General features: G+C 50.2%; 1 protein-coding gene across 1 annotated transcript; it reads right to left on the reverse strand.

Moving 5' to 3' along the window:
- Positions 1 to 615: 615 nt before the first annotated feature.
- Positions 616 to 4,525, reverse strand: MCHR1 (melanin concentrating hormone receptor 1). The gene is made up of 2 exons (XM_059404583.1): positions 3,782 to 4,525; positions 616 to 2,482 (listed from the first exon to the last, which is right to left on the reverse strand). Exons 1-2 carry the CDS (start codon positions 4,080 to 4,082, stop codon positions 1,503 to 1,505), a joined length of 1,281 nt encoding a protein of 426 aa, XP_059260566.1. The 5' UTR covers positions 4,083 to 4,525; the 3' UTR covers positions 616 to 1,502.
- Between the last annotated feature and the right edge of the window lie 18,295 nt (positions 4,526 to 22,820).

Here is a 22,820-nt window from a genome sequence, read left to right on the forward strand (position 1 = left end):
TTGCTAAGCCGCCTACCTGCTGCAACTCCGCAGTGAAAAATAACCAGCCAGAAATTATGGATGCATCTGAACAAGTTGGGAGCTCACGATTTGTTGTCACTGTCTCAACGATTTGTTGTCACTGGCTCAACGTCTGCTGTGCGGTTTGCCCCTGGACTCCTGGTTCCCAGCTCCTCTCAGTGAAGAAACTTGAGAAGCAGCAGCCTTGCCTGCCGCGCAGTGGCCCATCTGTCATCTTCCCGATCTTGGCAGCAGCAGGAGGCAGGTTCAGGCCGCCCCAGAAGCCAGCCCCGACTGGTGACTCAGCGGGGGAGGTGGCGGGTGGGACTTGGGAACTGAGGGTCCAGCACGGATGATGACCCAAGTGCTGTGGAGCAGAAGACAGGGAAGCGGAGTCCTGAGCCCAAGACGAGCAGCAGAACTGTAATCTATGAGTTCACGTTAATTCGGTTTGTGGGGCTGAACCCTTCCTGTGGGTTTAGCCTCCCCAGCTTCTTGCTTTTTAAGACGCAGCTTGACCGAGGTCTAGGTTCCACAGCCAAGTGACCCGCTTTCCCTTTTCGGCCACTCACCCCCACCCCCAAGCCCAAGCAGTTCTGCAGGAGCATTCAAAGAGATGTGGGTAGAGATTTTCCTTTATTCGTTTTTATTTTGGAGAGGAAGGGCTAGAGCAAAAAGATGATACTAACACAGCAGGCATCACAATGACCCTTGCACATGCAGGGCGCTGACGGACACTCACTCTGGATCTGGTGATTAACAAATGTGCCTCATGACGACAATGTCCCTACAGCTGCAAAGCCCCCTTGCTCCTCCCCATTTTTCTTAATTTTAAGACTCCTATGCATACCCACCCAGTTAGCCTTGTCATTCTCAGTGAGTGATTCTCCTACAAATTGGGTTTTTACTCCTGTGGGCGCAGAGCCCTGCCCCACACCCCCCCAAAATTAAGCATGCATCCCCTAGAGACACAGGCAGATTGACAGGATGCTGGAACACAGAGAGGTGGCATGCTTCTTTTCTCAGCATCCTCCAGCGTGGGAGAAAGGCTGCCCTCCATCACACCAGGGAAAGATGGGAAAGAACGCTGAGGCCATACCACTCTCCCATCTCCGCAGGACCCTGTTGTAGGCCCCCCACTCACACCCTGGCCTTCCCAGATCTCGAATTAACCAGCAATTGAGAAAAAAATCTGTGGGAGCTACAAGATGTAGGGCTCAGCTGAGCATTTAAAACAAAATTTTCTTCTTGCTCGGTTACTGTTCAATCCAAAGGTCTCTTCCTACTCTCCCAAGGGGATTTCTGATGCTTGAAGCCCCCAGATCTGGCTCCCAGCCTCCCCAGCAATTTGTGGACCCTGTGGAATGATTTAGTAGCCGCAACCCCTCACCGCCCAGCCTCCTTGCGTTCTCCCAGAGGGTCTTTGGTTTTTCTCAGTGTCTCTCCCCACCAGTCTGCTGTGCTGTCCTGACTTGGAGGCGCCTGGGGCAGCAGGAGAAGGGTCAGGTGCCTTTGCTTTCTGTCCTCTCCTCATCGGCTGTCTGGGCGTTGCTGATGGCTCGAAGCTGTCCCTGGGCAGCTGGCTTCACCGACAGGACCAAGCGTTTGCGGAATGTCTCACAGAGCACGATGTATACAAAGGGGTTGAGGCAGCTGTTGGCATAGCCCAAGCTGATGGCGGCATTGTACAGGTAGACAAAGGTGAGGGTTGGGCGGCTGATGGACAGCTGGGTCAGCTGGAGCACATAGTAGGGAGCCCAGCACACAAAGAAGACCAGGCAGATGGCGATGGCCGTACGAGTCACCCTCTTGGTCCGCAGCCGGATGCTGCGTTGAGAGGCAGGAGCTACAGAGGACGTCATGCGCTGCAGGATCCTCACGTACGCGGCAGTGATGACCACGAAGGGCAGGGCAAAGGCCAGGAAGAACTGGTACAGGGTGAACCAGTAAAGGTCAGTGTCTGGGTTGGGCAGGCGGATGCCGCACCCCACCGTGCCCCCCGGGAAGGGGATGAGCCTAGCGTAGAGCCACACGGGGGTGATGCTGATGAAGGAGAGGGCCCACAGGAGGCAGATCACCAGGGTGGCCACAGAGGGCTTCCGGAACTTGGTGGAAGAGATGGGGTGGACAGTGGCCAGGTAGCGGTCAATGGCCATGGCCGTCAGGATGTAGGTGCTCGTGAACTGACTGTTGGCATCCATGGCCGTTATCAGTGTGCACATGGTTTCTCCAAAGTGCCAGACGCCATTGCCCATGAGCTGGTGGATCATGAAGGGCATGCCCAGGAGAAAGAGGAGGTCCACCACAGAGAGGTTGATGATGAAGATGTCGGGGACGTTGCTGCACCAGTGCAGTTTGGACTTCTTCACCACCGCGAAGATGACCGTGGAGTTCCCGATGATGCCCAGGAGGCAGATGGTGCCGAACACGGAAGGCATGATGATGTTGATGTAGGAGACACTCCCTCTGCGAGGAGGTGGCCCTGGAGACAAAAGGAGCAAATGTTGACCCTTTGACATGGACTCTTCTCTAAGGGCTGACATCATCCCAGTGTGCTCAGCCTCCAGCGATGACATGCTTGCCTACCTCTCTTCTTTCCGTCTCAGCTCAGGGCTCACCATTCATCTGGAACCCTTTCCTACCAATCCCGCTCCCCACACTGCTGCTGATCCTGTCCCCTTGCCCTCCTCCACCAGTTCCCTGGCCAATCCTCCCAGATTCTCCCACGCCACCTGTTCGTTGAGGGACCCAGTCCTCTACTTCCTGCATTTTCTCAGAAGGCACAGAATCAAGAACCACAGCCGTCTGCAGAGAATTACTCTGTGGGCTCGCGGGCTTCACCAGGAAACCTCGTCGACGTAGCCAGAAGGGCATGAACGTGTGTGTCGCGTGTGTGCGCACATGCGGGAAAGCCACCGCATGCATGGACGGGCGCATGCATGTGTTTTCTCTTCTCCTGCCTGCAGTCCTGATCATCTCATTTTAGAAATCACTGATTGGGAGCCGTGGGCTGATTCCTAGGCGTATCTGCGGGCTACCCTCTTGCGGAGGGAGGCTTTTGCCCATCAGGCCCGCAGCCCGCCCTCCCTTCTCCTGGGTTCCTGTGGGGGAATTCCTTGGTCTGTATCATCTGAGCCTGGGCTTCCCAAGCAAGCAGAGACTGAAGCTGTGTGTTGCAGCCTTGCCGCCCGAGAATTTTCTGCACACAAGCCTTTCCTCTTTTTCCTTCTTTTCCTCCTTCAGTGCTAGAATTTCAGGGCATCTCAGCTCTGGAAATGTCAGGAACCTTCATTCACCCGGAAAGTTAATCCCCTCAAGGCTCTGTGAGTTAGCCCTTCCCCGGGGCCTTAACCAGGGGTCAGGTGCTTCAGATCCCAGTACCGCAGTTCCAGTGAAAACACAAGGGGATCCGTGAATGAGTGAGCTTCCCCTCTCTCCTCGCATACCATCCTCTGGCTTCTCCTGCTTGCTTTTCCAGCCTGGATTTTTTTTCTACAAAGCATTTGGAACTCCTGGGTGAGTCTTCTCCTGTCTCCGTCACCGGCGGGCCACCATCCCCTGCCACTTCTGAACGCACCTTTGCCCTCTTCTCTGCCCCCGCCCCAGCTGCCCCTGCCTGCCCCGCCCCCTTCTCCCCTTCCCCTCCCGACCAAGCGGACTGCAGGTCTCCTCCCCAAGAACTGTAATAAAGTTTCCGGAGCAGTTTGGCTCAGAGGTGAAACCTTCCCATTACCCATCCCCCGGCGCAGGGGAGGGAGGACTCCCCTCCAGCACTACTCACCGGCCGAGGTGAGGTTATCGGGGCCATCCGAGGTGTTGCTGGCATTGGGGCCAGTGGGCAGCAGCGAGGCTCCCAGGTCCATCCTGCCGCTGCCCGTCGCCTGCTCGCCCGTCCACCCACGCAGGCTGCGGCAGCGCCGCCCGCCCGTCCCGGAGCACGAGCCCCGCAGTCCGGAAGGGGGTCTTCCTGGCGCTGTGGCAGCGTCTGCCGCCTCCAAGCCCCGCTTCTCTCCCCACTCCCTCCTTCCCCGGCTCCCACTGACATCACCTAGACACATTAACATTCGGAAGCAGATGCACATTAACCTCTTCGGTCCCGAGCAGCCGCTCCCCGCTTCCGACTGCCCGCGGAGCCCAGGGGCCTCGGGGAAGCCAGCGGGAGCCGGGCTCAGGCAACCCCATCAGGGAGGGGGCTTCCTTCCCACGTGCTCGTGTGCTCCCAGGAGCTCGCTGCATGTGAGGTCCAGGTCCCTGCAAAGACAAATGAGGAGAGAATACTCCTCCCATCCTCCGCCCTCCTCCCGGGGACAGAATGAGCCTGGCCTAGTCCCTAACCCCACATGTGGGTGGCTGGGCCAAGTGGCAGGGGCCAGGGGCGACTCCTCATGGATCTTGCAGATGGCAAGCTCAGACCACAGCATGCCTGTCCCCTAGGCCACCCTCAGCTCCTTCCCAGTGCCATGCTGGAGTCCAACCAGCATCCTGCCTAGCCCGCCAGCGTCCACCAGAAGCCCCATTGTCGACAGCTGAGCTGCTGACCAACACTCAGAAGTGACGCAGGTCACTGTGCTGGTGATGGCCAGGGTCTTAGGGACCAGTAGGAGACAAACTACCCTCTGCACAGAATTAAGGGCAAGCTTACAGAGATTTTATTTTTCTAAATGCTCCAGGGTCCTCCAGGTTTTACCTGAGAATTCTTGAGACAAATTTCGGAGCATAGCAGCCCCTCCTCCCAAAAAGTCATCGACCAGGAACAGCCTTAAAGGGCAAAGCATTAAGTGAATTAAGTGCATTCTTGACAGATGAATTAAGTGAATTCATGGTCAAGGTGTCCTGCTGCCAGCCTCCAGTGCCCTCCCAGCCACCAGCTGCCACCACACCAACCACCAGATTCAGAGCAGGGGCTTCTGGGTAAGCACAGTCTGATCGCACTTGCTTTTTCAGTCTTATTTATGAATGAGTTTTTATTGAGTACTTACTATTTGCTGAGCATTGTTCAAAGTTCCGTAGTGAAAAAAAACAGTAGGGGCACCTGGGTGGCTCAGTCGGGTTAAGCGTCTGATTCTTGATCTCAGCTCAGGTCTTGATCTCAGGGTTGGGAATTCAAGCCCCACACTGGGATCCATACTGGGCATGGAGCCTACTTAAAAATACATAAATGAATTGGGATGCCTGGGTGGCTCAGTTGGTTAAGCGGCTGCCTTCGGCTCAGGTCATGATCCCAGCATCCTGGGATCGAGTCCCACATCGGGCTCCTTGCTTGGCAGGGAGCCTGCTTCTCCCTCTGCCTGCCATTCTGTCTGCCTGTGCTCGCTCTCTCCCCTCTCTCTCTCTGATAAATAAATTAAAAAAAGAAAAGAAAGAAAAAAAAATCCTGTTTAAAAAAAAATACATAAATGAATAAAAAAATAAAGTTCCAAGTCCCTGTCCTCATGGAGTTTATATTCAAGTTGGGGTGAGGTGGGGGGGGGTAGAAAATATACAAAAAGTTAAAAAGACAATTTCTGAGGTTGGTGATCAGTGCTATGAGAAATAAAGCAGGGTGCGGAGCCAGGAAACGCTAGGGGAGGTGCAGGTTGCTATTTTACATAGGAAAACCTCTCTGGGATGTGTTTTAAGAAGAATCCTAAGGGGAGTGAAGAAGCATGCTTGGAAATAGCTGGAAGGAGATCTTTCTGGGCACTAGGAATAGCCAGTGCAAAGGCCCTGAGGCAGGAGTGTGCTGAGTGCAGAGCAAAGAATGATAATACTGGCTATTGCAGTGCAAAGGAAGATTAGCAGATGACATCAGAGAGGAAACAGTGAGAAGGGCAGATTCTGTTAGGCCTTGTCAGCCATTGTAAGGACTTTGGCTTTTCTTTTAGGGGAAACGGGGTCACCAGTTTTCAGCTCAGGAGAGACATGATCAGACATGTTTTAAAAGGATCAGTCTGGGGGCACATGGATGGCACAGCCAGCTCAGCGTCCAACTCTTAGTCTCGGCTCCGGTCATGATCTCAGGGTCATGAGATCAAGCCCCCTTCCCTGCACTGGGCTCTGTACTCAAGGTAGAGGTTGCTTCAGATTTTCCCTGCTCTCTCTAAAATAAGCAAATTTTAAAAAATACTAAAAGGATCAGTCTCTGTTGGATAGCAATTGAAAAGTTATTTTAGCTTGCATTCCCTTGAAAGCAGAGCCTGAGACAGGACTTACGTATACATGAGCTTTGCTGAGAGATGGCCCAAGCAGCAGGCACGAGGGAGTGGGGGCAATGAGATGGGAAAGGAGAAAAAGCCGACCTACGGGTTCATTAGTAAGGTCGCTGCTGTGGGCGGGAGCTTGAGTTTACCAGGATCCTTGAAAAGTGCACAGACTGTTTCCAGATTTATCTGCCTGAAGCATGGGAGGCAGGAACGCTTATCCAGTTACCCTGTCCCCCCCTGGTTGAAGGTTGCCTCTCGTATGTCAACTCTGTGCTTCTGGGCATGTGGGTAAAGCAGGCTCCTATAGCATCAAGCATTAATGGGGCAGAGAGCCAAGAGTTGTGCATCTCACACTGTGGCAAGAAGCAAGTAAATCTTGTGCTGGAACCAAAAGGACTCCAACAGCATTGAAATCCAGGGTAGAAGGCCAACAGGTCTGAGGTATGCACTAGAGGCAAGACACTATACGCACAGGATCAGCTGAGCTCACATACGACCATCCACTGCAGTTGGAAGTGAAGTCAGAGGTGGCCGGGGGAAATGCGATGTGAGTTACCAGAAGCATCCAATTTTATATTTTTATAGGCTACTGCAGTAATCCAGTGGGAAGAGGATGGTGTCTCAGATCAGGAAGGTGGAGATAGGGGAGAAATGGTGGGCTTCTGTACCTTATGTAGAAGCCCAGAGGATTTGCTGAAGAATTGGATGAGACATGTGTGAGAGAAGGAGGCGTTGGGGTGATGCCCAGCTTTGGGGCCCAAACAGTTGGAGGAATGCAGCTGTCATTTACTGAGATAAGGAAGCCTTTGGGAAAGAAGATTTGGAGGAGAAACTAAGAATTCTGTTTTGGATCCATTATTCAAAATGCCTATTAACATCTGAGTGGAAAAGTTGGGTTGTAGTCAGATCAGAGTCAGAAGTTCAAGGGAGAGGTCATGCCTGGAGATATAACGTTAGACTGTTGACTCTGGATGAGCTCACTCAGGGAGTGCGGGTGAGTACAGAAGAGTTGTGAGGACTTGACCCTGATACATTCCAAAGCTTACTGGGTTGGGAAAATGAGCATCATGACCCGCTCTTTCCTCTTCTTCCACCTGCCATGGTCTTCCCACCTCCATCCTTCTATCCAACCATCCATCCATCCATCTATCCATCCATCCATCTAATAAGTCATCCCATCCAACAAATCATTCTTTTTTTTTTTTTTTTAAAGATTTGCTTATTTGTTTGACAGACAGAGATCCCAAGTAGGCAGAGAGGCAGGCAGAGAGAGAGAGGGAGGAGGCAGCTCCCCGCTGAGCAGAGAGCCTGATGTGGGGCTCGATCCCTGGACCCTGGGATCATGACCTGAGCCAAAGGCAGAGGCTTTAACCTACTGAGCCACCCAGGCGCCCCCAACAAATCATTCTTGAGCTCCTGCTACGTAGCAGGCACTGTCCATACAGTAAACAAAAACAAACAGGTGCCTGGTATCAATGAGTTCAATTTAAGTGAGGAGAGGCAGATAATAACGAGCAAGCTAGTAAGTAAACAAGATGTCCTTTTCATGGTTGAGATCCAGATGAGTCCAGGTAACTTCATCATGAAGGGATTAAAGTGTTTGTAAAAAGGCCTGGCTCCAAAATTATGCCACCCCCTCCCTCCATCTGCGCTAGCGGAATGACTCGGCCTGATTGGAGGATTTTAAACCATGACCAAACAGCAAGGGCAGGTTTGTATCTTTCCAGCTTTCGCACGCTGGGGTGGGGGTGTTTTTGAACACTGAGCTGGTCAACCACAGTGGCAGCCACGCAGGCTGATTACTCATTGTGGTAGGTGTCGCCACGGGAATGAACGGGGTGCTGGGAGTGACGGGTTCTTCAGGGACTAAGGTCCTTTAGAGAGGAGAGTTTAGGGTGACCTCTTTGAGGAGGCATGCCGGTGGAATCCTGAGCATCCATTCATCACAAACGATTGAACAAGTCACAGCAATCTCCTTCCTCTTGCCAGTGACCATTTCAGGAGTGAGCCTGTCTACTGGCTGCCCGTGTGCACCCTTCAAACCCTTTTGGCCACGCGTAATTTATTTTCCATCCGTTGCTTCAGTGACCCGCCCTGCGTGGTCCCTGACCGTCTTCATGTACAAATAACAGGTACAGGTGTGACTCGATGCTGCTGTGTCTCAGGCCCGCACTGTGTGCCTTTTACTCTCCTTCCTGGATCCTCTCCACTGCTTTTATAACTTAGAATATGGGGACCCATGAAAGTGCCTGTGCGTGAACAACCAAAAGTGTAGGGAGAGTTAACACTCCTTAGGGTGAACCTTTAACCAATGGAGGGTGGAGATGGAGGCCACAGAAAGATGCTTTTCTCCTTCCCTCCCAGGACATGTGGTCCCTAGACACATTTCATATGGCTTCTCAGCAGTCCTGTGGGATAGGGTAACGGGTCCCTTGTAGTTGTCGCCAACTCCCCATTCTTACATGGTGCTCCCTGCTCCTCTGCTGTGCTCCTCTGTCCTCGCTTCTGAGTCCTAGAATCACATTTTCTAGTCAAACATCTGAGCTAATACTTTGACTCTGGCTCTGTGTTCTGAGAACCCAAGGCTAAGGCGTGTGGCCCATTCCTGCCCACGGTAAAGGGGAGGAGTGTCGCCGTGGGAGGCACTTGGCAAAGTTTGCCTTCTTCTTACAAAGAGGACACAGGAAGAGAGGATCCGCTGTGCCTCCTCTGACCTCTGCTGTGCCTGGACATGGCACCTGCAGCCGTTTCTAGTACTTGGAGCCGTTGAAAGAATCTTCATTGATTGAATGAATCAGGGCATCAGGAAAATCCAGAACAAACTCACATAGGGAAGTGGAGGAGCATTTAATAAAGGGACTGTTTTCCAAGGTTACAGGAAAGGAGAAAGGACAGTGGAGGAGTGTCCCAGGGAAGCAGCAGCAGGAAGCCATGACCACTCTTCAGCCCGGAGGCCAAGGGGCAGGGAGCAGTTGTGAGTGAGAAAGAGGCCACCAACCCATAGCAGCTGGGTAAAGAAGGAGCCAGAGGAAGAACTAACCTGACCTCACTGATCTCTGCCTGTGGAGGCCCAGGGAGGGCTGGTTAAGTGTGGAGAGTGGCTTTGAAGGGGCATATAGAATGTCAGCCCTCTGACCCAGGGAGAGGGATCTGGGCTGAGACAAGGTATTTAATATACATCATTTTGTTATTAATCCTTGAAATGACTAGGTATTTAATTCTCTTCCTTGGATAGATAAAGATATGGAGTTCCACAGGTGAGGTTTTCTGGCAGACTCTGGAATGGAGAGAGGGTGTAAATTGTTCACTGCGAGATGACCCTTGGGGAGGGAGGAAGGAGGGGGGGACACAGCTTGTGAGGCAGGCCTGACAAGGGCTGGACAGCCCTGTGGAAGCTCCGGGACCAGCAGTCCCACATTAGGTGGAAGCGGCAGGGCCCTTGCTCGCCACCCCGCCCAGCTGAGTGGCCAGGAGTCGCTCAAAGAAGAGTGTGAACCCCACTGGAAAGCTGAGGCTGACCCCAAAGGGGCCAAGTACCGTCAGCTGAACCATACTCCTCTCCTCATCCCTGTGCTCAGTTGGGCATGAAGCAAGTGAGAGCATCCAGGCTCATTCCACAGGCCACAGCTTGCCCCAAAGCCAGGGGCTGGGATTCAGAGCTTTCCAGTCAAGAGCCCTGAAACCCCCAGATAAGGCCACGCTGAACAGATTTTTCAACCTACTCCCCTCTCAGGCATCCGGCTCTGAGCTAGTGCTCAGCCTTGCCTAAGCATAGTCATGAAGAAGGTCAAGTCTACCTCTAATGATAAAGCCTTTCTTCTCTCATCCACATGTCGCCAGTCACCATGCCCTATCCAGGACACCCCAAGCGTTTGGTGTACCTCCCTGACCCCCCAGTGCGGATATCCCCTGTCCTGTACTTTTCAGGTCGTGGCTGCCATCTGCATGTTTTGGAGGCTTACTGGGGTCACTGCACAGGATTCCACTTGCCCCCCTCACTCCTGCCCTGCCTCTTCCTCTGTCCTCTCCACCACACAGCAGGAGTATTCTTGCTGAGATGTAAATTTCATCACTCTACTCCACTGTTGAAAACACATTAGTGGCTCCCAATTGCTTTCAAAATAAAGTTAAACCCCTAACAGAAAGTAATGGATGTGACATTTTGCCGGCAGGGGTGTGGGGGGGCAGCCACCAGGATTGACAGCACAGTCCCTGACCCAATTCCCAAGCCTGAGTCAGTCCCTGACCCAGACCCTTGGAAGAAGTGGAAGCTGGCATGGGTACTCCCAAGAGGGGATGCTACAGTAACACGACGAGTCACAGGACAACTATGGGCTTTGAGTCTTCTCCAGACTTCCCCAGAGGGATCTGGAACCATCTACCAGTCTGTAGGCTGTGCAGAATGAAAAAATTAATACTCAGACCTTTCGGTGCTCATCAGCCTCTGGGTTAATACTAAATCCTGGGGACCCAGAACGCCACTGGCCTTTCCTGGCCAGAGGGGAAGTTGAGGTGCGTCAAGTAACAGGTGGAGTTTGACTACAAAGACTTCCCAATTAATGACCTTAATTATGTAGCCGGAATAGATACTCCGGCCATTTGGCAGAATTACAGTATTGGCTCTCGGATTGGCAGAGGGAGGGATTTGATGATGAGAGAAGTCAAATGGAAATCCCTCCTCACCAAGTGATAAGCCAAAAGCAGTAGTGCCCCACTTGGAGAATTGAGATTAATGTCATCAAGGCCTTTAAAGATGCAGGGGTCGTGGTTTTGTCTTGCACCCACTTTACTCTCAGTTTGGCCAGTGAAGGAGCAGATGGGCCTTGGAGAGTGACAGTGGATTACCATAAACTTAATTACAGGGTGACTCCAACCGCAGCTGCCACTTCAGATGTGGGATCACTGCCGGAGAAGAGAAACACGGTCCCGACACCTGGTGCGCAGTGATTGATCTGGCAAGTGCTTTTTTCTCTATTCCAAAAGACAGAAACGATCAGAATCCTGTTTTATTTGACAGGATCCTCAGTGAACGGTCACCGTCCTGCCTCAGGGCTTCATTGTCTGTCCGTCTCTGTCTCTGTCTCCTTTTTTAAGATTTTACCTTTTTTGGTTTTTTGTTTTGTTTTACCTTTTTTGGTTTTTTTTAAAGGTTTTATATATTTTATTTATTTGAGAGAGAGAGCAGAAACAGGGGGAGTAGCAGAGGGAGAAGGAGAAACAGACTCGTGCTGAGTGGGAAGCTGGACGTGTGGCTTGATCCCAGGACCCTGAGATCATGACCTGAGCCAAAGTCAGACCCTTAACCGAATGAGCCACCCACATGGCCCTAAGATTTTAGTTTAAAGTGATCTCTACATCCCATGTGGGGCCTGAATTTACAAGCCCAAGATCAAGAGTCATATGCTTTACTGACTGAGCCCACCAGGTGCCCCTCTGTTGTCTCTTTTGACCACCCCAATTCTCAGACTTTGAACACTTCGTCATTACCCAGGACATTATGCAAAAGTTTTGGGGTCCAGTGTTCTGAACATGTCATGATTTTTCCTCCAAAGTAAAGAACAGTTTACCTGACATCCATTACCATCAAAGAGGGGCCCCCAGAGACACAGAGTTGGAAAAGGACAGATTCCCGGAGGAGAGGGAGCAGAGTGGTCCTAGGATAACAAAACCAGTGGTTGGACCCCTGTCGGACTGGTTTGCCTTGAGAACAGGTACTGTGATTCTTACCCTAGAGACAGACACAGCTTCCATGTCAGTCAATGGATTCCAAGTGCACCCCAAGTCTCCTGCCCTGAACTGATGCCCGCCCCCCGTTTAGACATTTACATTGTACCCTGCACTTTTCTTTCATAGCACTCATCCCAACTGCAATCGTACATTTATTTGTGTTGTTAATTATTAACTGTCTTCCACTCACTAGATTATAATTTCCATGAAGGCAGAGCCCATGTCTGTCTTATTCCTCCCTGCAGCTCACAATGCCAGGCACATAGTAGATACTCAATAAATGTTGGATGAATAAATGGCTAATAGAGGAGTATATGGGGAATCCCGGAGAATGGAGGTGGGCAGAGGCGAGGCGAGCACAGGCACTGCTGGCCATGCTCCCCTGCCCCAAGGCTTGCGTTCAGCCACGTGCTTCATGGCCAACCAGGCAGCAGTGGTCACGCCTGTGACCAGGCAGTGGGCATCTCTCCACTGTGAGGTAACCCAGAGGCGGCAGTTACAATCTCTTTCTGATTGTAAGAAAGACAAAGAAGATCGTCTATAGAGAGATTCACACTAAGGATCCGTGGAAATCACAAGGGAGCAAGAGAAAGGAGCTGGAGTAAAAATTCTTGCATGAGACTCGGACATGTCTACATCATGGAGGAACCTTGAAGACATTATCCTAAGTAAAATAACCAGACACAAAAGGACAAATAATGTATGATCCCACTTGTGAGAGGTACCCAGGGCAGTCAGATTCATAGAGACAGAAAGTATAATGGAATTTTCCAGGGGCTGGGAGGGTGGAGAATGGGAAGTTGCTGTTCAATGGAGATAGAGCGTTAGACTGGGATAACAGGGGGAAAAATAATCCTGTAGATGGACGGTGGTAATGGTTGCATAACAATGTAGTTGTATTTAATACCACTGAATGCTTTTGAAAACAGTTAAAGTAAAATTTACATTATGTAGGTTTTACCACAATTTAAAAATATGTTAAACAGTTGAAAGAAAAAAAGGGTGTTGCATGCCGTAAATCAGTTCAAGAGTTTTTATAGGATTTCAAAAGCCTTCTACAAATCATAGTCTCATTAAGTTGCAGAGCTGTTGCATGTTCAATGAAATATTTCTTCTTTTTTTTAAAGATTAATTTATTTATGAGAGAGAGAGAGGGAGAGCGCACAAGTGGGAGGGGGCAGAGGAAGAGGGAGATAGAATCCTAAGTAAAGTCCCTGCTGAGCGGGGAGCAGGACGCAGGGCGCGATCTCGTGACCCCGAGATCACGACCTGAACCAAAATCAAGGGTCAGACACTTAGTCGACTGCACCACCCAGGCACCCTAAATATTTTTTCTTTCTTTCTTTCTTTCTTTCTTTCTTTTTTTTTTTTTTAAGATTTTGTTTATTTATTTGACAGACAGAGATCATAAGAAGGCAGAAAGGCAGGCGGCAGGAGTGGGGGCGGGGTGAAGCAGGCTCCCCGCTGATCAGAGAGCCTGATGCAATGCGGTGCTCAGTCCCAGGACCCTGAGATCATGACCCGAGCCAAAGGCAGAGCCTCAACCCACTGAGCCAACCAGGCGTCCCTAAATATTTTTTCTTAATAGAACATGTAAAAACTAGAAACAATACCAGTACTTTGGGCCCCAGAGATTCTAAGACATCAGGCCACATGGAGGCCTGGGGGTGGCAATGTAATATCTTTGGAAGAACAGGTCTTCTTGTGGGCACCCAGCCCTTGTGCTATCCAAGAGAGAATCTAATGTTTTTTTTCTTTATCGAGTATTAAGACACCAAGTCACCTCAGAACACAGGCTTAGATCTGAGGTGTCTGTGACCAGGAGCAAAAACTTGGCTCATCTGTCAGAGCCATAAGAGTTGCACAACTGCGTTACAAAGGACTGTTTAAGGCCTACCTTCCTTAAAAAAGGGCTATGTGATATTTGACATGTGCCAAGACAATTCAGTGAGGGACAGGGTAGCCTTTTCATCAAATAACACTGGGACGGGGCGCGTGGGTTGCTCAGTGGGTTAAGCCTCTGCCTTCGGCTCGGGTCATGGTCTCAGGGTTCTAGGATTGAGCCCCACATGGGGCTCTCTGCTCGGCAGGGAGCCTGCTTCCCCCTCTCTCTGCCTGACTCTCTGCCTACTTGTGATCTGTCTCTCTCTCTCTCAAATAAATAAAATCTTAAAAAAAAAAATGACACTGGGACAACTGGATAGCCACACACACACACACACACACACAGAAGTTGGACACTTACCATATACAAAGATTAACTCAAAATGGATCATAGACCTAGTAGAAAGAACTAAAACTATAAAGCTCTTAGAAGAAAATGTGGGGGTAAATCTTTATGACCTTGGGTGAGACAAAGCCTTCTCAGATATGACATCAAAAGCAAAACAGAAGAAAAAATAGATAAATTAGACTTCAGCAGAATTTAAGACGTTGGTGCTTCAGAGGATGCTATCAAGAAGGTGAAAGGGAGGGGTGCCTGGGTGGCTCAGTAGGTTAAAGCCTCTGCCTTCGGCTCAGGCCCTGATCCCAGGGTCCTGGGACCGAGCCCCACATCGGGTTCTCTGCTCAGCAGGGAGCCTGCTTCCCCCTCTCTCTCTGCCTGCCTCTCTGCCTACTTGTGATCTGTCTATCAGATAAATAAAATCTTAAAAAAAAAAAAAGAATGTGAAAGGGAAAACCACAGAATGGGAGACAAATTTTTGCAAATCTTCTATCTGATAGGGGAATCGAATTTAGGTTATAAGAACTCCTACAGGGACGCCTAGGTGGCTCAGTCAGTTAAGTGTCTGCCTTTGGCTCAGGCCATGATCCCAGTGGGGAGCCTGCTTCTCCCTCTGCCTCCTCCGCCTGCTGCTCCCCCTGCTTGTGCTCTCTCTCTGACAAATAAATAGTAAAATCTTAAAAAAAGAAAAAGAACTCCTACAACTGGGGTGCCTGGTTGGCTCAGTCGGTTGAGCAACCGACTCTCTGTTTCAGCTCGGATCCTGATCTCAGGGTCATAAGATTGAGCCCCATATCACACTCCATGCTTGGTGTGGAGTCTGCTTGGGTCTCTCTCCCTCTCCTTCTGCCCCTTCCCCCTGTGCACATGCTCTCTCTCTCCCTCTCTCAAATAAATAAATAAATAAATAAGGATGAGAGATAATAAGTGTTGGCAAGAATGTGGATACATCGAAATCCTCATACATTATTGGTGGAAATACGAAATAGCACAGGAAACAGTTTAGCATTTCTTTAAAATGTTAAACATAGAATTACTATGTGACCCAGCAATTCCACTCCTGGGTCTATACCCAAGAGAAATGAAAACATATTCATAGAAAAAACTGTACATAAATGTTCATGACAACATTATTATAATAGCCCAAAATTGGAAACAACCTAAATGTCCGTAAACTGATTAGATAAATAAAATGGGGTATATCCATACAACAGATTATTCAGGCATCAAAAAGAACGAAGTAATGGGGCACCTGGGTGGCTCAGTTGGTTCAGGGTCCCACTGTTGATTTCAGCTCAGGTCGTGATCTCAGCGTTGTGATCTCAGGGTTGTGACATTGAGCTCCGCATCAGGCTCCGTGCTCAGCGAGGAGCCTGCTTGTCCCTCTCTTTCCCCCTGCTGGCGCACTCTGTCTCCAATAAATAAGTAAATAAAAACTTAAAAAAAAAAAAAAGTACTGATTTATGCTACAACATGAATAAACCTTGAAATTGTTATGCAAAATGAAAGAAGCCGGTCAAAAAGCCTATACATCTTAGGACTCTATCAGTGTGCAATGCCCAGAATGGGCAAATCTCTAGAGATACAAAGTCGATTATTAGTGATTGCCTAGGGAGAGGTGACAGGTGAAGGCGGGGGAAAGGTGGTGAGGACCAATGGGTAGGAGTCCTTTTCTAAGGTGATAGAAGTACTCTCCAATTAGTTGTGGTGATATTTGCACCACTGAATATTCTAAAAATTATTGGGGGGTACCTGGCTGTCTCAGCCAGTGCAGCCTGTCACACTTGATCTCAGGGTCATGAGTTCAGGCCCACACACTGGGCGTAGAGCTTACTTCAAAAAATAACTAACTAATGGGGCGCCTGGGTGATTCAGTCGGTCAAGCATCCAACTCTTGATCTCTGCGCTGTCTCTGGGATTATGAGTTCAGGCGCCATGTTGGGCTCCATGCTGCACATGTAGCCTACTAAAAAAAAATTTGTTTAATTAAAAAAAACCCTAACTAACTACATATTGAACTGTACCCTTGAAAAGGATGTGTTTTATGGAATGTAAATTCTATCTCAAAAATCTGATTTTAAAAAGGTGGGGGGTCAGGTGTAGGAAGCCCTGAGAAATACACAGCGGCCTCTCCTGTCCTCGGGGAATAGGTCTGTTCCTTGTCGTTGTGCCCTGTCTCCCGGGAACCTCACCCAGTTGCATCTGGCCAACCATTTAGAGGAGGGGAATGCTGGCAACTGCCTCCAAGGCTCTGTGCTGAAAGGGACTTTCTGGGAAGGCCTCTGACATGGGAACTGCTGTGTGAAGTTGGGTCACGGCTGGTTCTGCTGACAATGCAGGAGTCAGTGATTTGGGTGAGTTTCCACTTTGGCTCTGCGGCTTCCATGCTGTGCCATCCAGTAAGTCCCCAACCTGCTCGGGGCCAAATGTAACTGTTAGAGTCAAATGGGCCACATTTGACTCGAGATTCTCCTTGCAGGGGATTGTACTGATATGTTTTTTTTGAGGCAAAAATGAGAGCAGCTAACATTTAAACAGTTTTTTTGTGTTTTTTTTTTCTTTTATTTGTTTTTAACACACATGCCTTCTCTTTGTTAATCTAGTGGAACAGATGTGATCCCCGGTGACAGATGTGGAAACAGAGGGTCAGAGAGTTGGGTGACTTTCCCAGAGCCTTCCAGCCGGCACAGCGGAGTTGGGCCCCAAGCCTTAGGCCCTCTGCTCTTCGGACTCCAAATTCTCCGCTCCTTCCTCTCCACGGCACTCCCTTGTGATGACACATTTTTTCTACTTCCAGAAGGCCGTTGAGAAAACAACTTGGCTTTCATTCCTTGGAGGTGGTCCCTCCCTGGCCAGCCTCCCTACTCAGGTCTAAACCATCTGGGTCCTGAAGTCCCCCAACTGAACGGGGCTGGGCTGACTTGCCCCGTGACAGTGAGGACGGAGGTGGGGATAGAATGAGAATCCCGTTCTTTTTTCTTTTTCTTTTTTTAAAAAAGGTTTTATTTATTTATTTGACTGAGAAAGCACAAGTAGGCAGAGCAGCAGGCGAGGGAGCAATACGGGGTCCTATCCAGGACCCTGAGACCATGAGCTGAGCTGAAGGCAGACGCCCAACCAACCGAGCCACCCAGGCACCCCTAGAATCCATTTCTTTTTAGAAGAACTTTAATCCTTAATTTTTTCTTGTGGCCCACAGGACCCTTCATGATCTGGCCTTTGCCTACCTATCAGGCCTCATCCCCCACCACCTCCTATTTCCACTCTATGCCCAGGGTCTTATTCAAGGATCTCAGTGTTTCCAGAAAGCACTGCACGCTCCCACAACTTCTGCACACACTGACCCCTTGGATCTTTCCTTTGGCGCTTCTCTCCCTTCTGCTCCCTACCTTGTCCTCCACCCGACATCCAGCCTGGCACTCAGTGGAGCTGGAGGTGCCCTCCCAGGTCGCTCTTCAGGCCTGTGCACCGACCCACCCCCGACCCCAGCTGCGATGAGTGTTGGCTCCAAGGACTCACAGCTACCCCAGCTGTTCCCATGGGTGGAGAATTGTTCTTGGCCGACAGGAGCCTCCTTGCCCAGGAGGTTACGACCCCCATAAGCCAGCAGCCAAAGCCTGGAGCAGGAAAGGGAAGGGGAACCACTCCACCCCGAAGCTGTGTCCAGAGCCCAGCACCCTTAGCCCTCCGGACCAGGCCAAGATTGGCATGACCCGAAACTTCCCGCTTGGCGGCTCGTCCGTCCCTCACTGCCCTGCTAGCTCCTCCCTCAAGGGTATCTTCCTTCCAGAAAACCCTCTAATCACATTCCATTGTAATTAAGGATTTCCTCATTGTCTCCCGGACTAGACTCTGCACCTCCTGACAGCCGGAATAATGTCCTTTTTACTTTTGTGTCCACACTGCCTGGTGGGGGACCGGGCAGAGCGCAGGTGCTCCATGGAACTCGGTCTGGCTTCTGAGCGGTTGTAAATAGCTCAGCAGGAGCCTCGCCACCTCCCTGCCTCCTTGCCTCTCCCTCGCGCCTCATTTCCTCACCCCTGGGCTGCCCTCCTAGCTGGGTGTCCTGGCTCTATTCCTCCCCTACTCCCCACATGACAAGGAGATAGACTCCCTCTGTCCTGCTTCTGGTAACTCAGGTTTGGAACAGAGCCGGGCAGAGCCGGAGGGGAGTCTGGAGGGGAGTCTGAAAGAAATGGCCGTGTCAGCCACAGGGCAACCCTCCCCGGCAGAAGTAGTGGCAGAGAGGGGCAGCGGCAGCTCGGAGCTCACCCCCCGGGGGACCGGGCAGCGAGAAACCCGTGGCCAAAAGCACCCACAGCACCACAGTGGGCGGCCTTTTCTGATCGCTGCTCTTGACTTTCCCCTCACGATTTCTTCCTGCTCGTCTTAACTTCATAAATGCTCCGGGAACCTCGGTGTTCTCACTCTTTCTCATTCACTCCCACCCACTCGTGGCACCAGCCCACGTCACCGGAGGAACGTCTTGCCTCAAAGGCTTATTAACTTTCCAGGCAGCATCCAGCTCACGTAGGAGCTGAGTCAGGGCATCTCGGCTGGCGCAGGAGGGAGTCTGCACTGGGCTGACTCAGATGCCCCGGCGGGTCCTAGCGGAGGCTGTCTCCGGCCACACACAGCAGCCAGAGGGCCAGGCCCCGTTGCTCTGGGGAGAGGCTCACCGGAGGCCAGGCACTGGGTTAGCGCTCACAGCTAATCTCACCTCATTCCCCGCAGTCCACCTACAAATCACATCTACTGTTTTCACTGTCCCACGTCCATTCTCCTTCGCCTGCTCTCTGGAGAACCCAGCAGCGCCCACTCCAGGCTCTCAGCAAGGCTCCTTAGAGCAGGTGTGTAGCCACCACGCTCATTGTTCCAGGGCTGGCCATGTGACTGTCAGAGCCCAGGAGAGGCCTTGAGACTCAGGTCAAAACGTCTGGGATGGAGAGATGCCGGGCTGATTCAGTCGCCGAGCGTGGGACTCTTGATCTTGGGGTGGTGAGTTTAAGCCCCAGTTGGGTGTAGAGCTTATTTTTAAAACAATGAAAAAAAAAATTCTAGGATGAACACACTCCTTCTTTTTAACTGAACTCTAAGCCCGAGAGGATATAGGGACCAGAGCTGCTGGTTCTGGCTTGATACCCCGTGCAACCCAAGACCATATTGTAGAAGAGAGAGAAATGGTGAGAAAACTGAGTCCTGATGATCTCCTGCTGTCCTGAATCCAGCCATACCTGAAGCTGCAATAATGGGACTTTTCAGCTTCTGTGGATCAGGATAGCCCTTTGCTCAAGTCAGTCTGGGTTGAGCTGTTTGCCAAGTTGCCACTAATCCCTACTAATATTTATTACCACATCTAACTAATTCCAAGACATACCCCTCCCCACCCCATTTTAACATCTCTGATGCTAAGAGTGTGTCTTAGGATCACTGGAAACATCCTGATGGAGCTGTCATTGTTCGCAAATTTGAGACACTGAGTGCAGCTGCTCATAGCGTTTCCACCCCAGCTGAGTTAAATGCACTGTTGGTACAGCGCGTACTGAATTCCGTGCTGTTTCAAATGTCTTCAGAAAGAATCGTGTTGTGATTTAATATTCAGATGAAAGGGGAGTATGTGAAGCAAAAGGCAGGGATATGGGAGCAACAGGGAGTGAAATTGATATAAGTGAAACCTAGCTTTCTCTTTGGAGGAGAGATTGCTCTCTTCTTCCAAAGCAACAGGTGACTTGACACAGGCAGGCGAACCTGGACCAGACGTTGTGTTACATCTTGTTCCTAAGACAAGGGTGAAAAGATTGGCTCAGTCTTTTGCATGGCAGCAAGCACTGCCGCTGAAGGCAGGTAGAACTGCAAATCCCAGCAAAACGACGAGAGGAATTTCCAAGCAACAACTCGCTGTGACCGGTTCATGGCCTGTCCCAAGGCTGTGGGTCAGAGGTGTTGTCATAACCCAGTTGGTGTGTTTTCTTTCTTGGTGCATCTTATAACCACTGGGAGACATTCTCACTCCCAGGTTGCAAAAGTTCTGTTAAGGTCCCTGGCTCAAGGTCAGATGTTCATTATCATCAGGCTTAGGCCACAGCTTTAAATTCTTTATTGTAATTCTCCGTAGTGTGCATGTGGAAATGGACAAAAGGTGAGAGAGAGAACCACCTCTGGCCTGGGGCCTCTGGGAAGGAGGCAAGGTGCGTTGAGGGGTCCAGGCCCTGAGAAATCCAGGTCCTGACCCCCACCAGAGTGCAGGGTGGCCCCCTCCAGAGCTGGGAGGGAGGGGACACTTGAGAGAGACCCTCTACTCTCCCTTGAGGTGTCCAAGAAAGCTGAGCCTCAAAGCAGGGCTGGGCCCGAAAATTAGTTACAAAAGGAATGTTATGCCTAATTTGCACATGACAAGATCGAAACTCAGGGACGCCCAGTAAATTACCTAAGATCACCCAGGTAGCAGGGCAGAGCCAAGCTTCGAAACCAGGCCTGTCCTTCCGCCCCGCTGCTCTGCCTCTCTCTACTGTGAGTTTCTTGCGAAGTTGCCTGTTTGGATACTGTTACCACGGTGTTCACCCGCAGGGAGCTGCTGCCCATGGCGGACTATGATCACTCAGTGTCTTTGCCGCTGCCGGTTTTTGCCACTCTCTACTTTTCTAAGACTTAGGGGCATTGGGGCATTGAGTATCCCTGTCCATTCAGGCAAGAAAAAAAATAACCAACTTAAGAATGAGTCGGTTGGGGCACCTGGGTGGCTCAAAACGTCTGACTTTTGATCTCAGCTACTGTCTTGATCTCAGGGTCACGAGTTCAAGTCTGACAGCATGGAGCCTACTTGAAGAAGAAGAAGAAGAAGGAGAAGGAGAAGGAGAAGAAGAGGAAGAGTTGGTAGGATGGCAGCCCCTACAGGTCTGTGAGGAATTTCTTCAGAGCATTGTTCTAGCGGGCTGGAACTTTGCTAGGGAGAGAAACCAGCAGAGCCTGTTCCACCAATGTCGAGAACAGACAGAACTCCCTAGAACTCCAGCTGATGGCCGGAGTCCTTATTTCTTCCCACATTGGAATTTGCCCCACTTTGGAGTGAACGCTGGCCTGGAGATCCTGCTTCTGTCTTTCTTCTCCAGCTTTGCTCCTTCTTGTCATTCCCGGGCTTTCTCCCTAAGTCTTCTCTTGCCACGGACAGCAAGACACCCCTGGCAGCGCTGAGCCTGCCTTGTCTTCAGAGCTTAGGAAGTTAGAGGAGAAGAGAGAGCATCTTTCCCCAGTGACCACGGCAGAAGTCCCAGGGAGGCTGCCGACTGGCCTGGCTGGGTTAGGGCTCTGTCCCAGGGGTAGGGGGCTCTCTGGTCAGGATGGGATTGTGCGGTCTCCTTGCAGTAGAGAGGAGAGCTCAGACCCACTGCAATCACATGGACTGAGATTTCTGAGGAATAGGTGTGGACTGTTTTCCAGAAGGATTCCTGGGCTGACAAAATACACCCACCTGATGTCATGGGCGCCACCTCCTGGCAACAGGGACACTGGTAGACTGAAGCACGGTCAGTCAGTCTTCTTCCACACGAGAAAACCTTTCTCTGCCCCATTCCTCCCACCCCATCCCCCACCCAGGGGAGCTCTCATGTGTATCACTGACCAGGACCGGGCAACTGCCCCTTTCCTAAACCAGCAACTGCAAGGACACCCTGGGACGTGACTGTTGTGAGCTTAGAACAAACATCCAGGGAATGGAGGGCTGGGAGCCAACCTGGAGGCCACTCCACCCTCCTCCCTGGAGGGAGAACATATAGATTAAGAGACTGAAGCATCAAAAACCTAAAATGCAAGGAGAGGAGAAGCAAAAGCATAAAATTTCTGTATGCTATCAAAGTACAGTGCTACCAGCTTAAATTGGGATGTTATAACTATAAAATATTTATGTAAGCCTCATGGTAACCGCAAAGGAAAAACCTGTAAGATACATAAAAGATTATTATGAAGGAATCAAGGTTTACTGCCACCCGAAGCCATTAAATCACAGAGGAAGTTAGCAGAAGAGGAAGAACAAAGGATGTATGGAAGGCTCAGAAATAAGTAACAAAAGGCACTAGTAAGTTCACACACTTATGGATAATTACCAGTAATTAAAAATTGTTATAATTATCAAAATTTCATAATTCTATAATTATATATACACCACATATAATTTTATATAATTCTATAATTACATAGATTATATTTATATCGATATATAGGTATCTATATATTATATATCATGTCTATGTAGATATTATACATATCTATAATAATAATTCCATAATTATCAAAATCATATCATTTTTCAATATAAGTGGATTAAATTCTCCAAAAGACATAGAATAGCTGAATGGATAAAAAAACAAGGTCCAGGGCGTGCCTAGGTGGCTCAGTTGGTTAAGCAACTGCCTTCTGCTCAGGTCATGATCCTGGAGTCTCTGGATTGAGGCCCCGCATCGGGGTCCCTGCTGGGCAGGGAGTCTGCTTCTCCTTCTGACTCTTCCCCTTTTCATGCTCTCTCTCTCTCATTCTCTCTCTCTCAAATAAATAAATAAAATCTTAAGAATAAAAAACAAAACAAGGTCCAAAACTAATTACAGGAAACCTCTTGTGGAGTGGGGGGTTTTGGCAGGGGGAGCTCTCACGCGCTACCACCTTTGTAGTCAGTTGCAGATGGACTTGACCTTGCA

This window comes from Mustela nigripes, chromosome 6 (genome assembly GCF_022355385.1).
Source record: "Mustela nigripes isolate SB6536 chromosome 6, MUSNIG.SB6536, whole genome shotgun sequence".
In the NCBI taxonomy this organism is placed as follows: Eukaryota; Metazoa; Chordata; class Mammalia; order Carnivora; family Mustelidae; genus Mustela; species Mustela nigripes.

Excerpts from the sequence above, each read along its gene's own strand:
- MCHR1 (XM_059404583.1), bottom strand. The coding sequence starts at position 4,082 with ATGTGCATCTGCTTCCGAATGTTAATGTGTCTAGGTGATGTCAGTGGG. Across the intron at positions 2,483-3,781 it reads CGATAACCTCACCTCGGCCG|GGCCACCTCCTCGCAGAGGG; the intron begins GTGAGTAGTGCT and ends TTTTGTCTCCAG.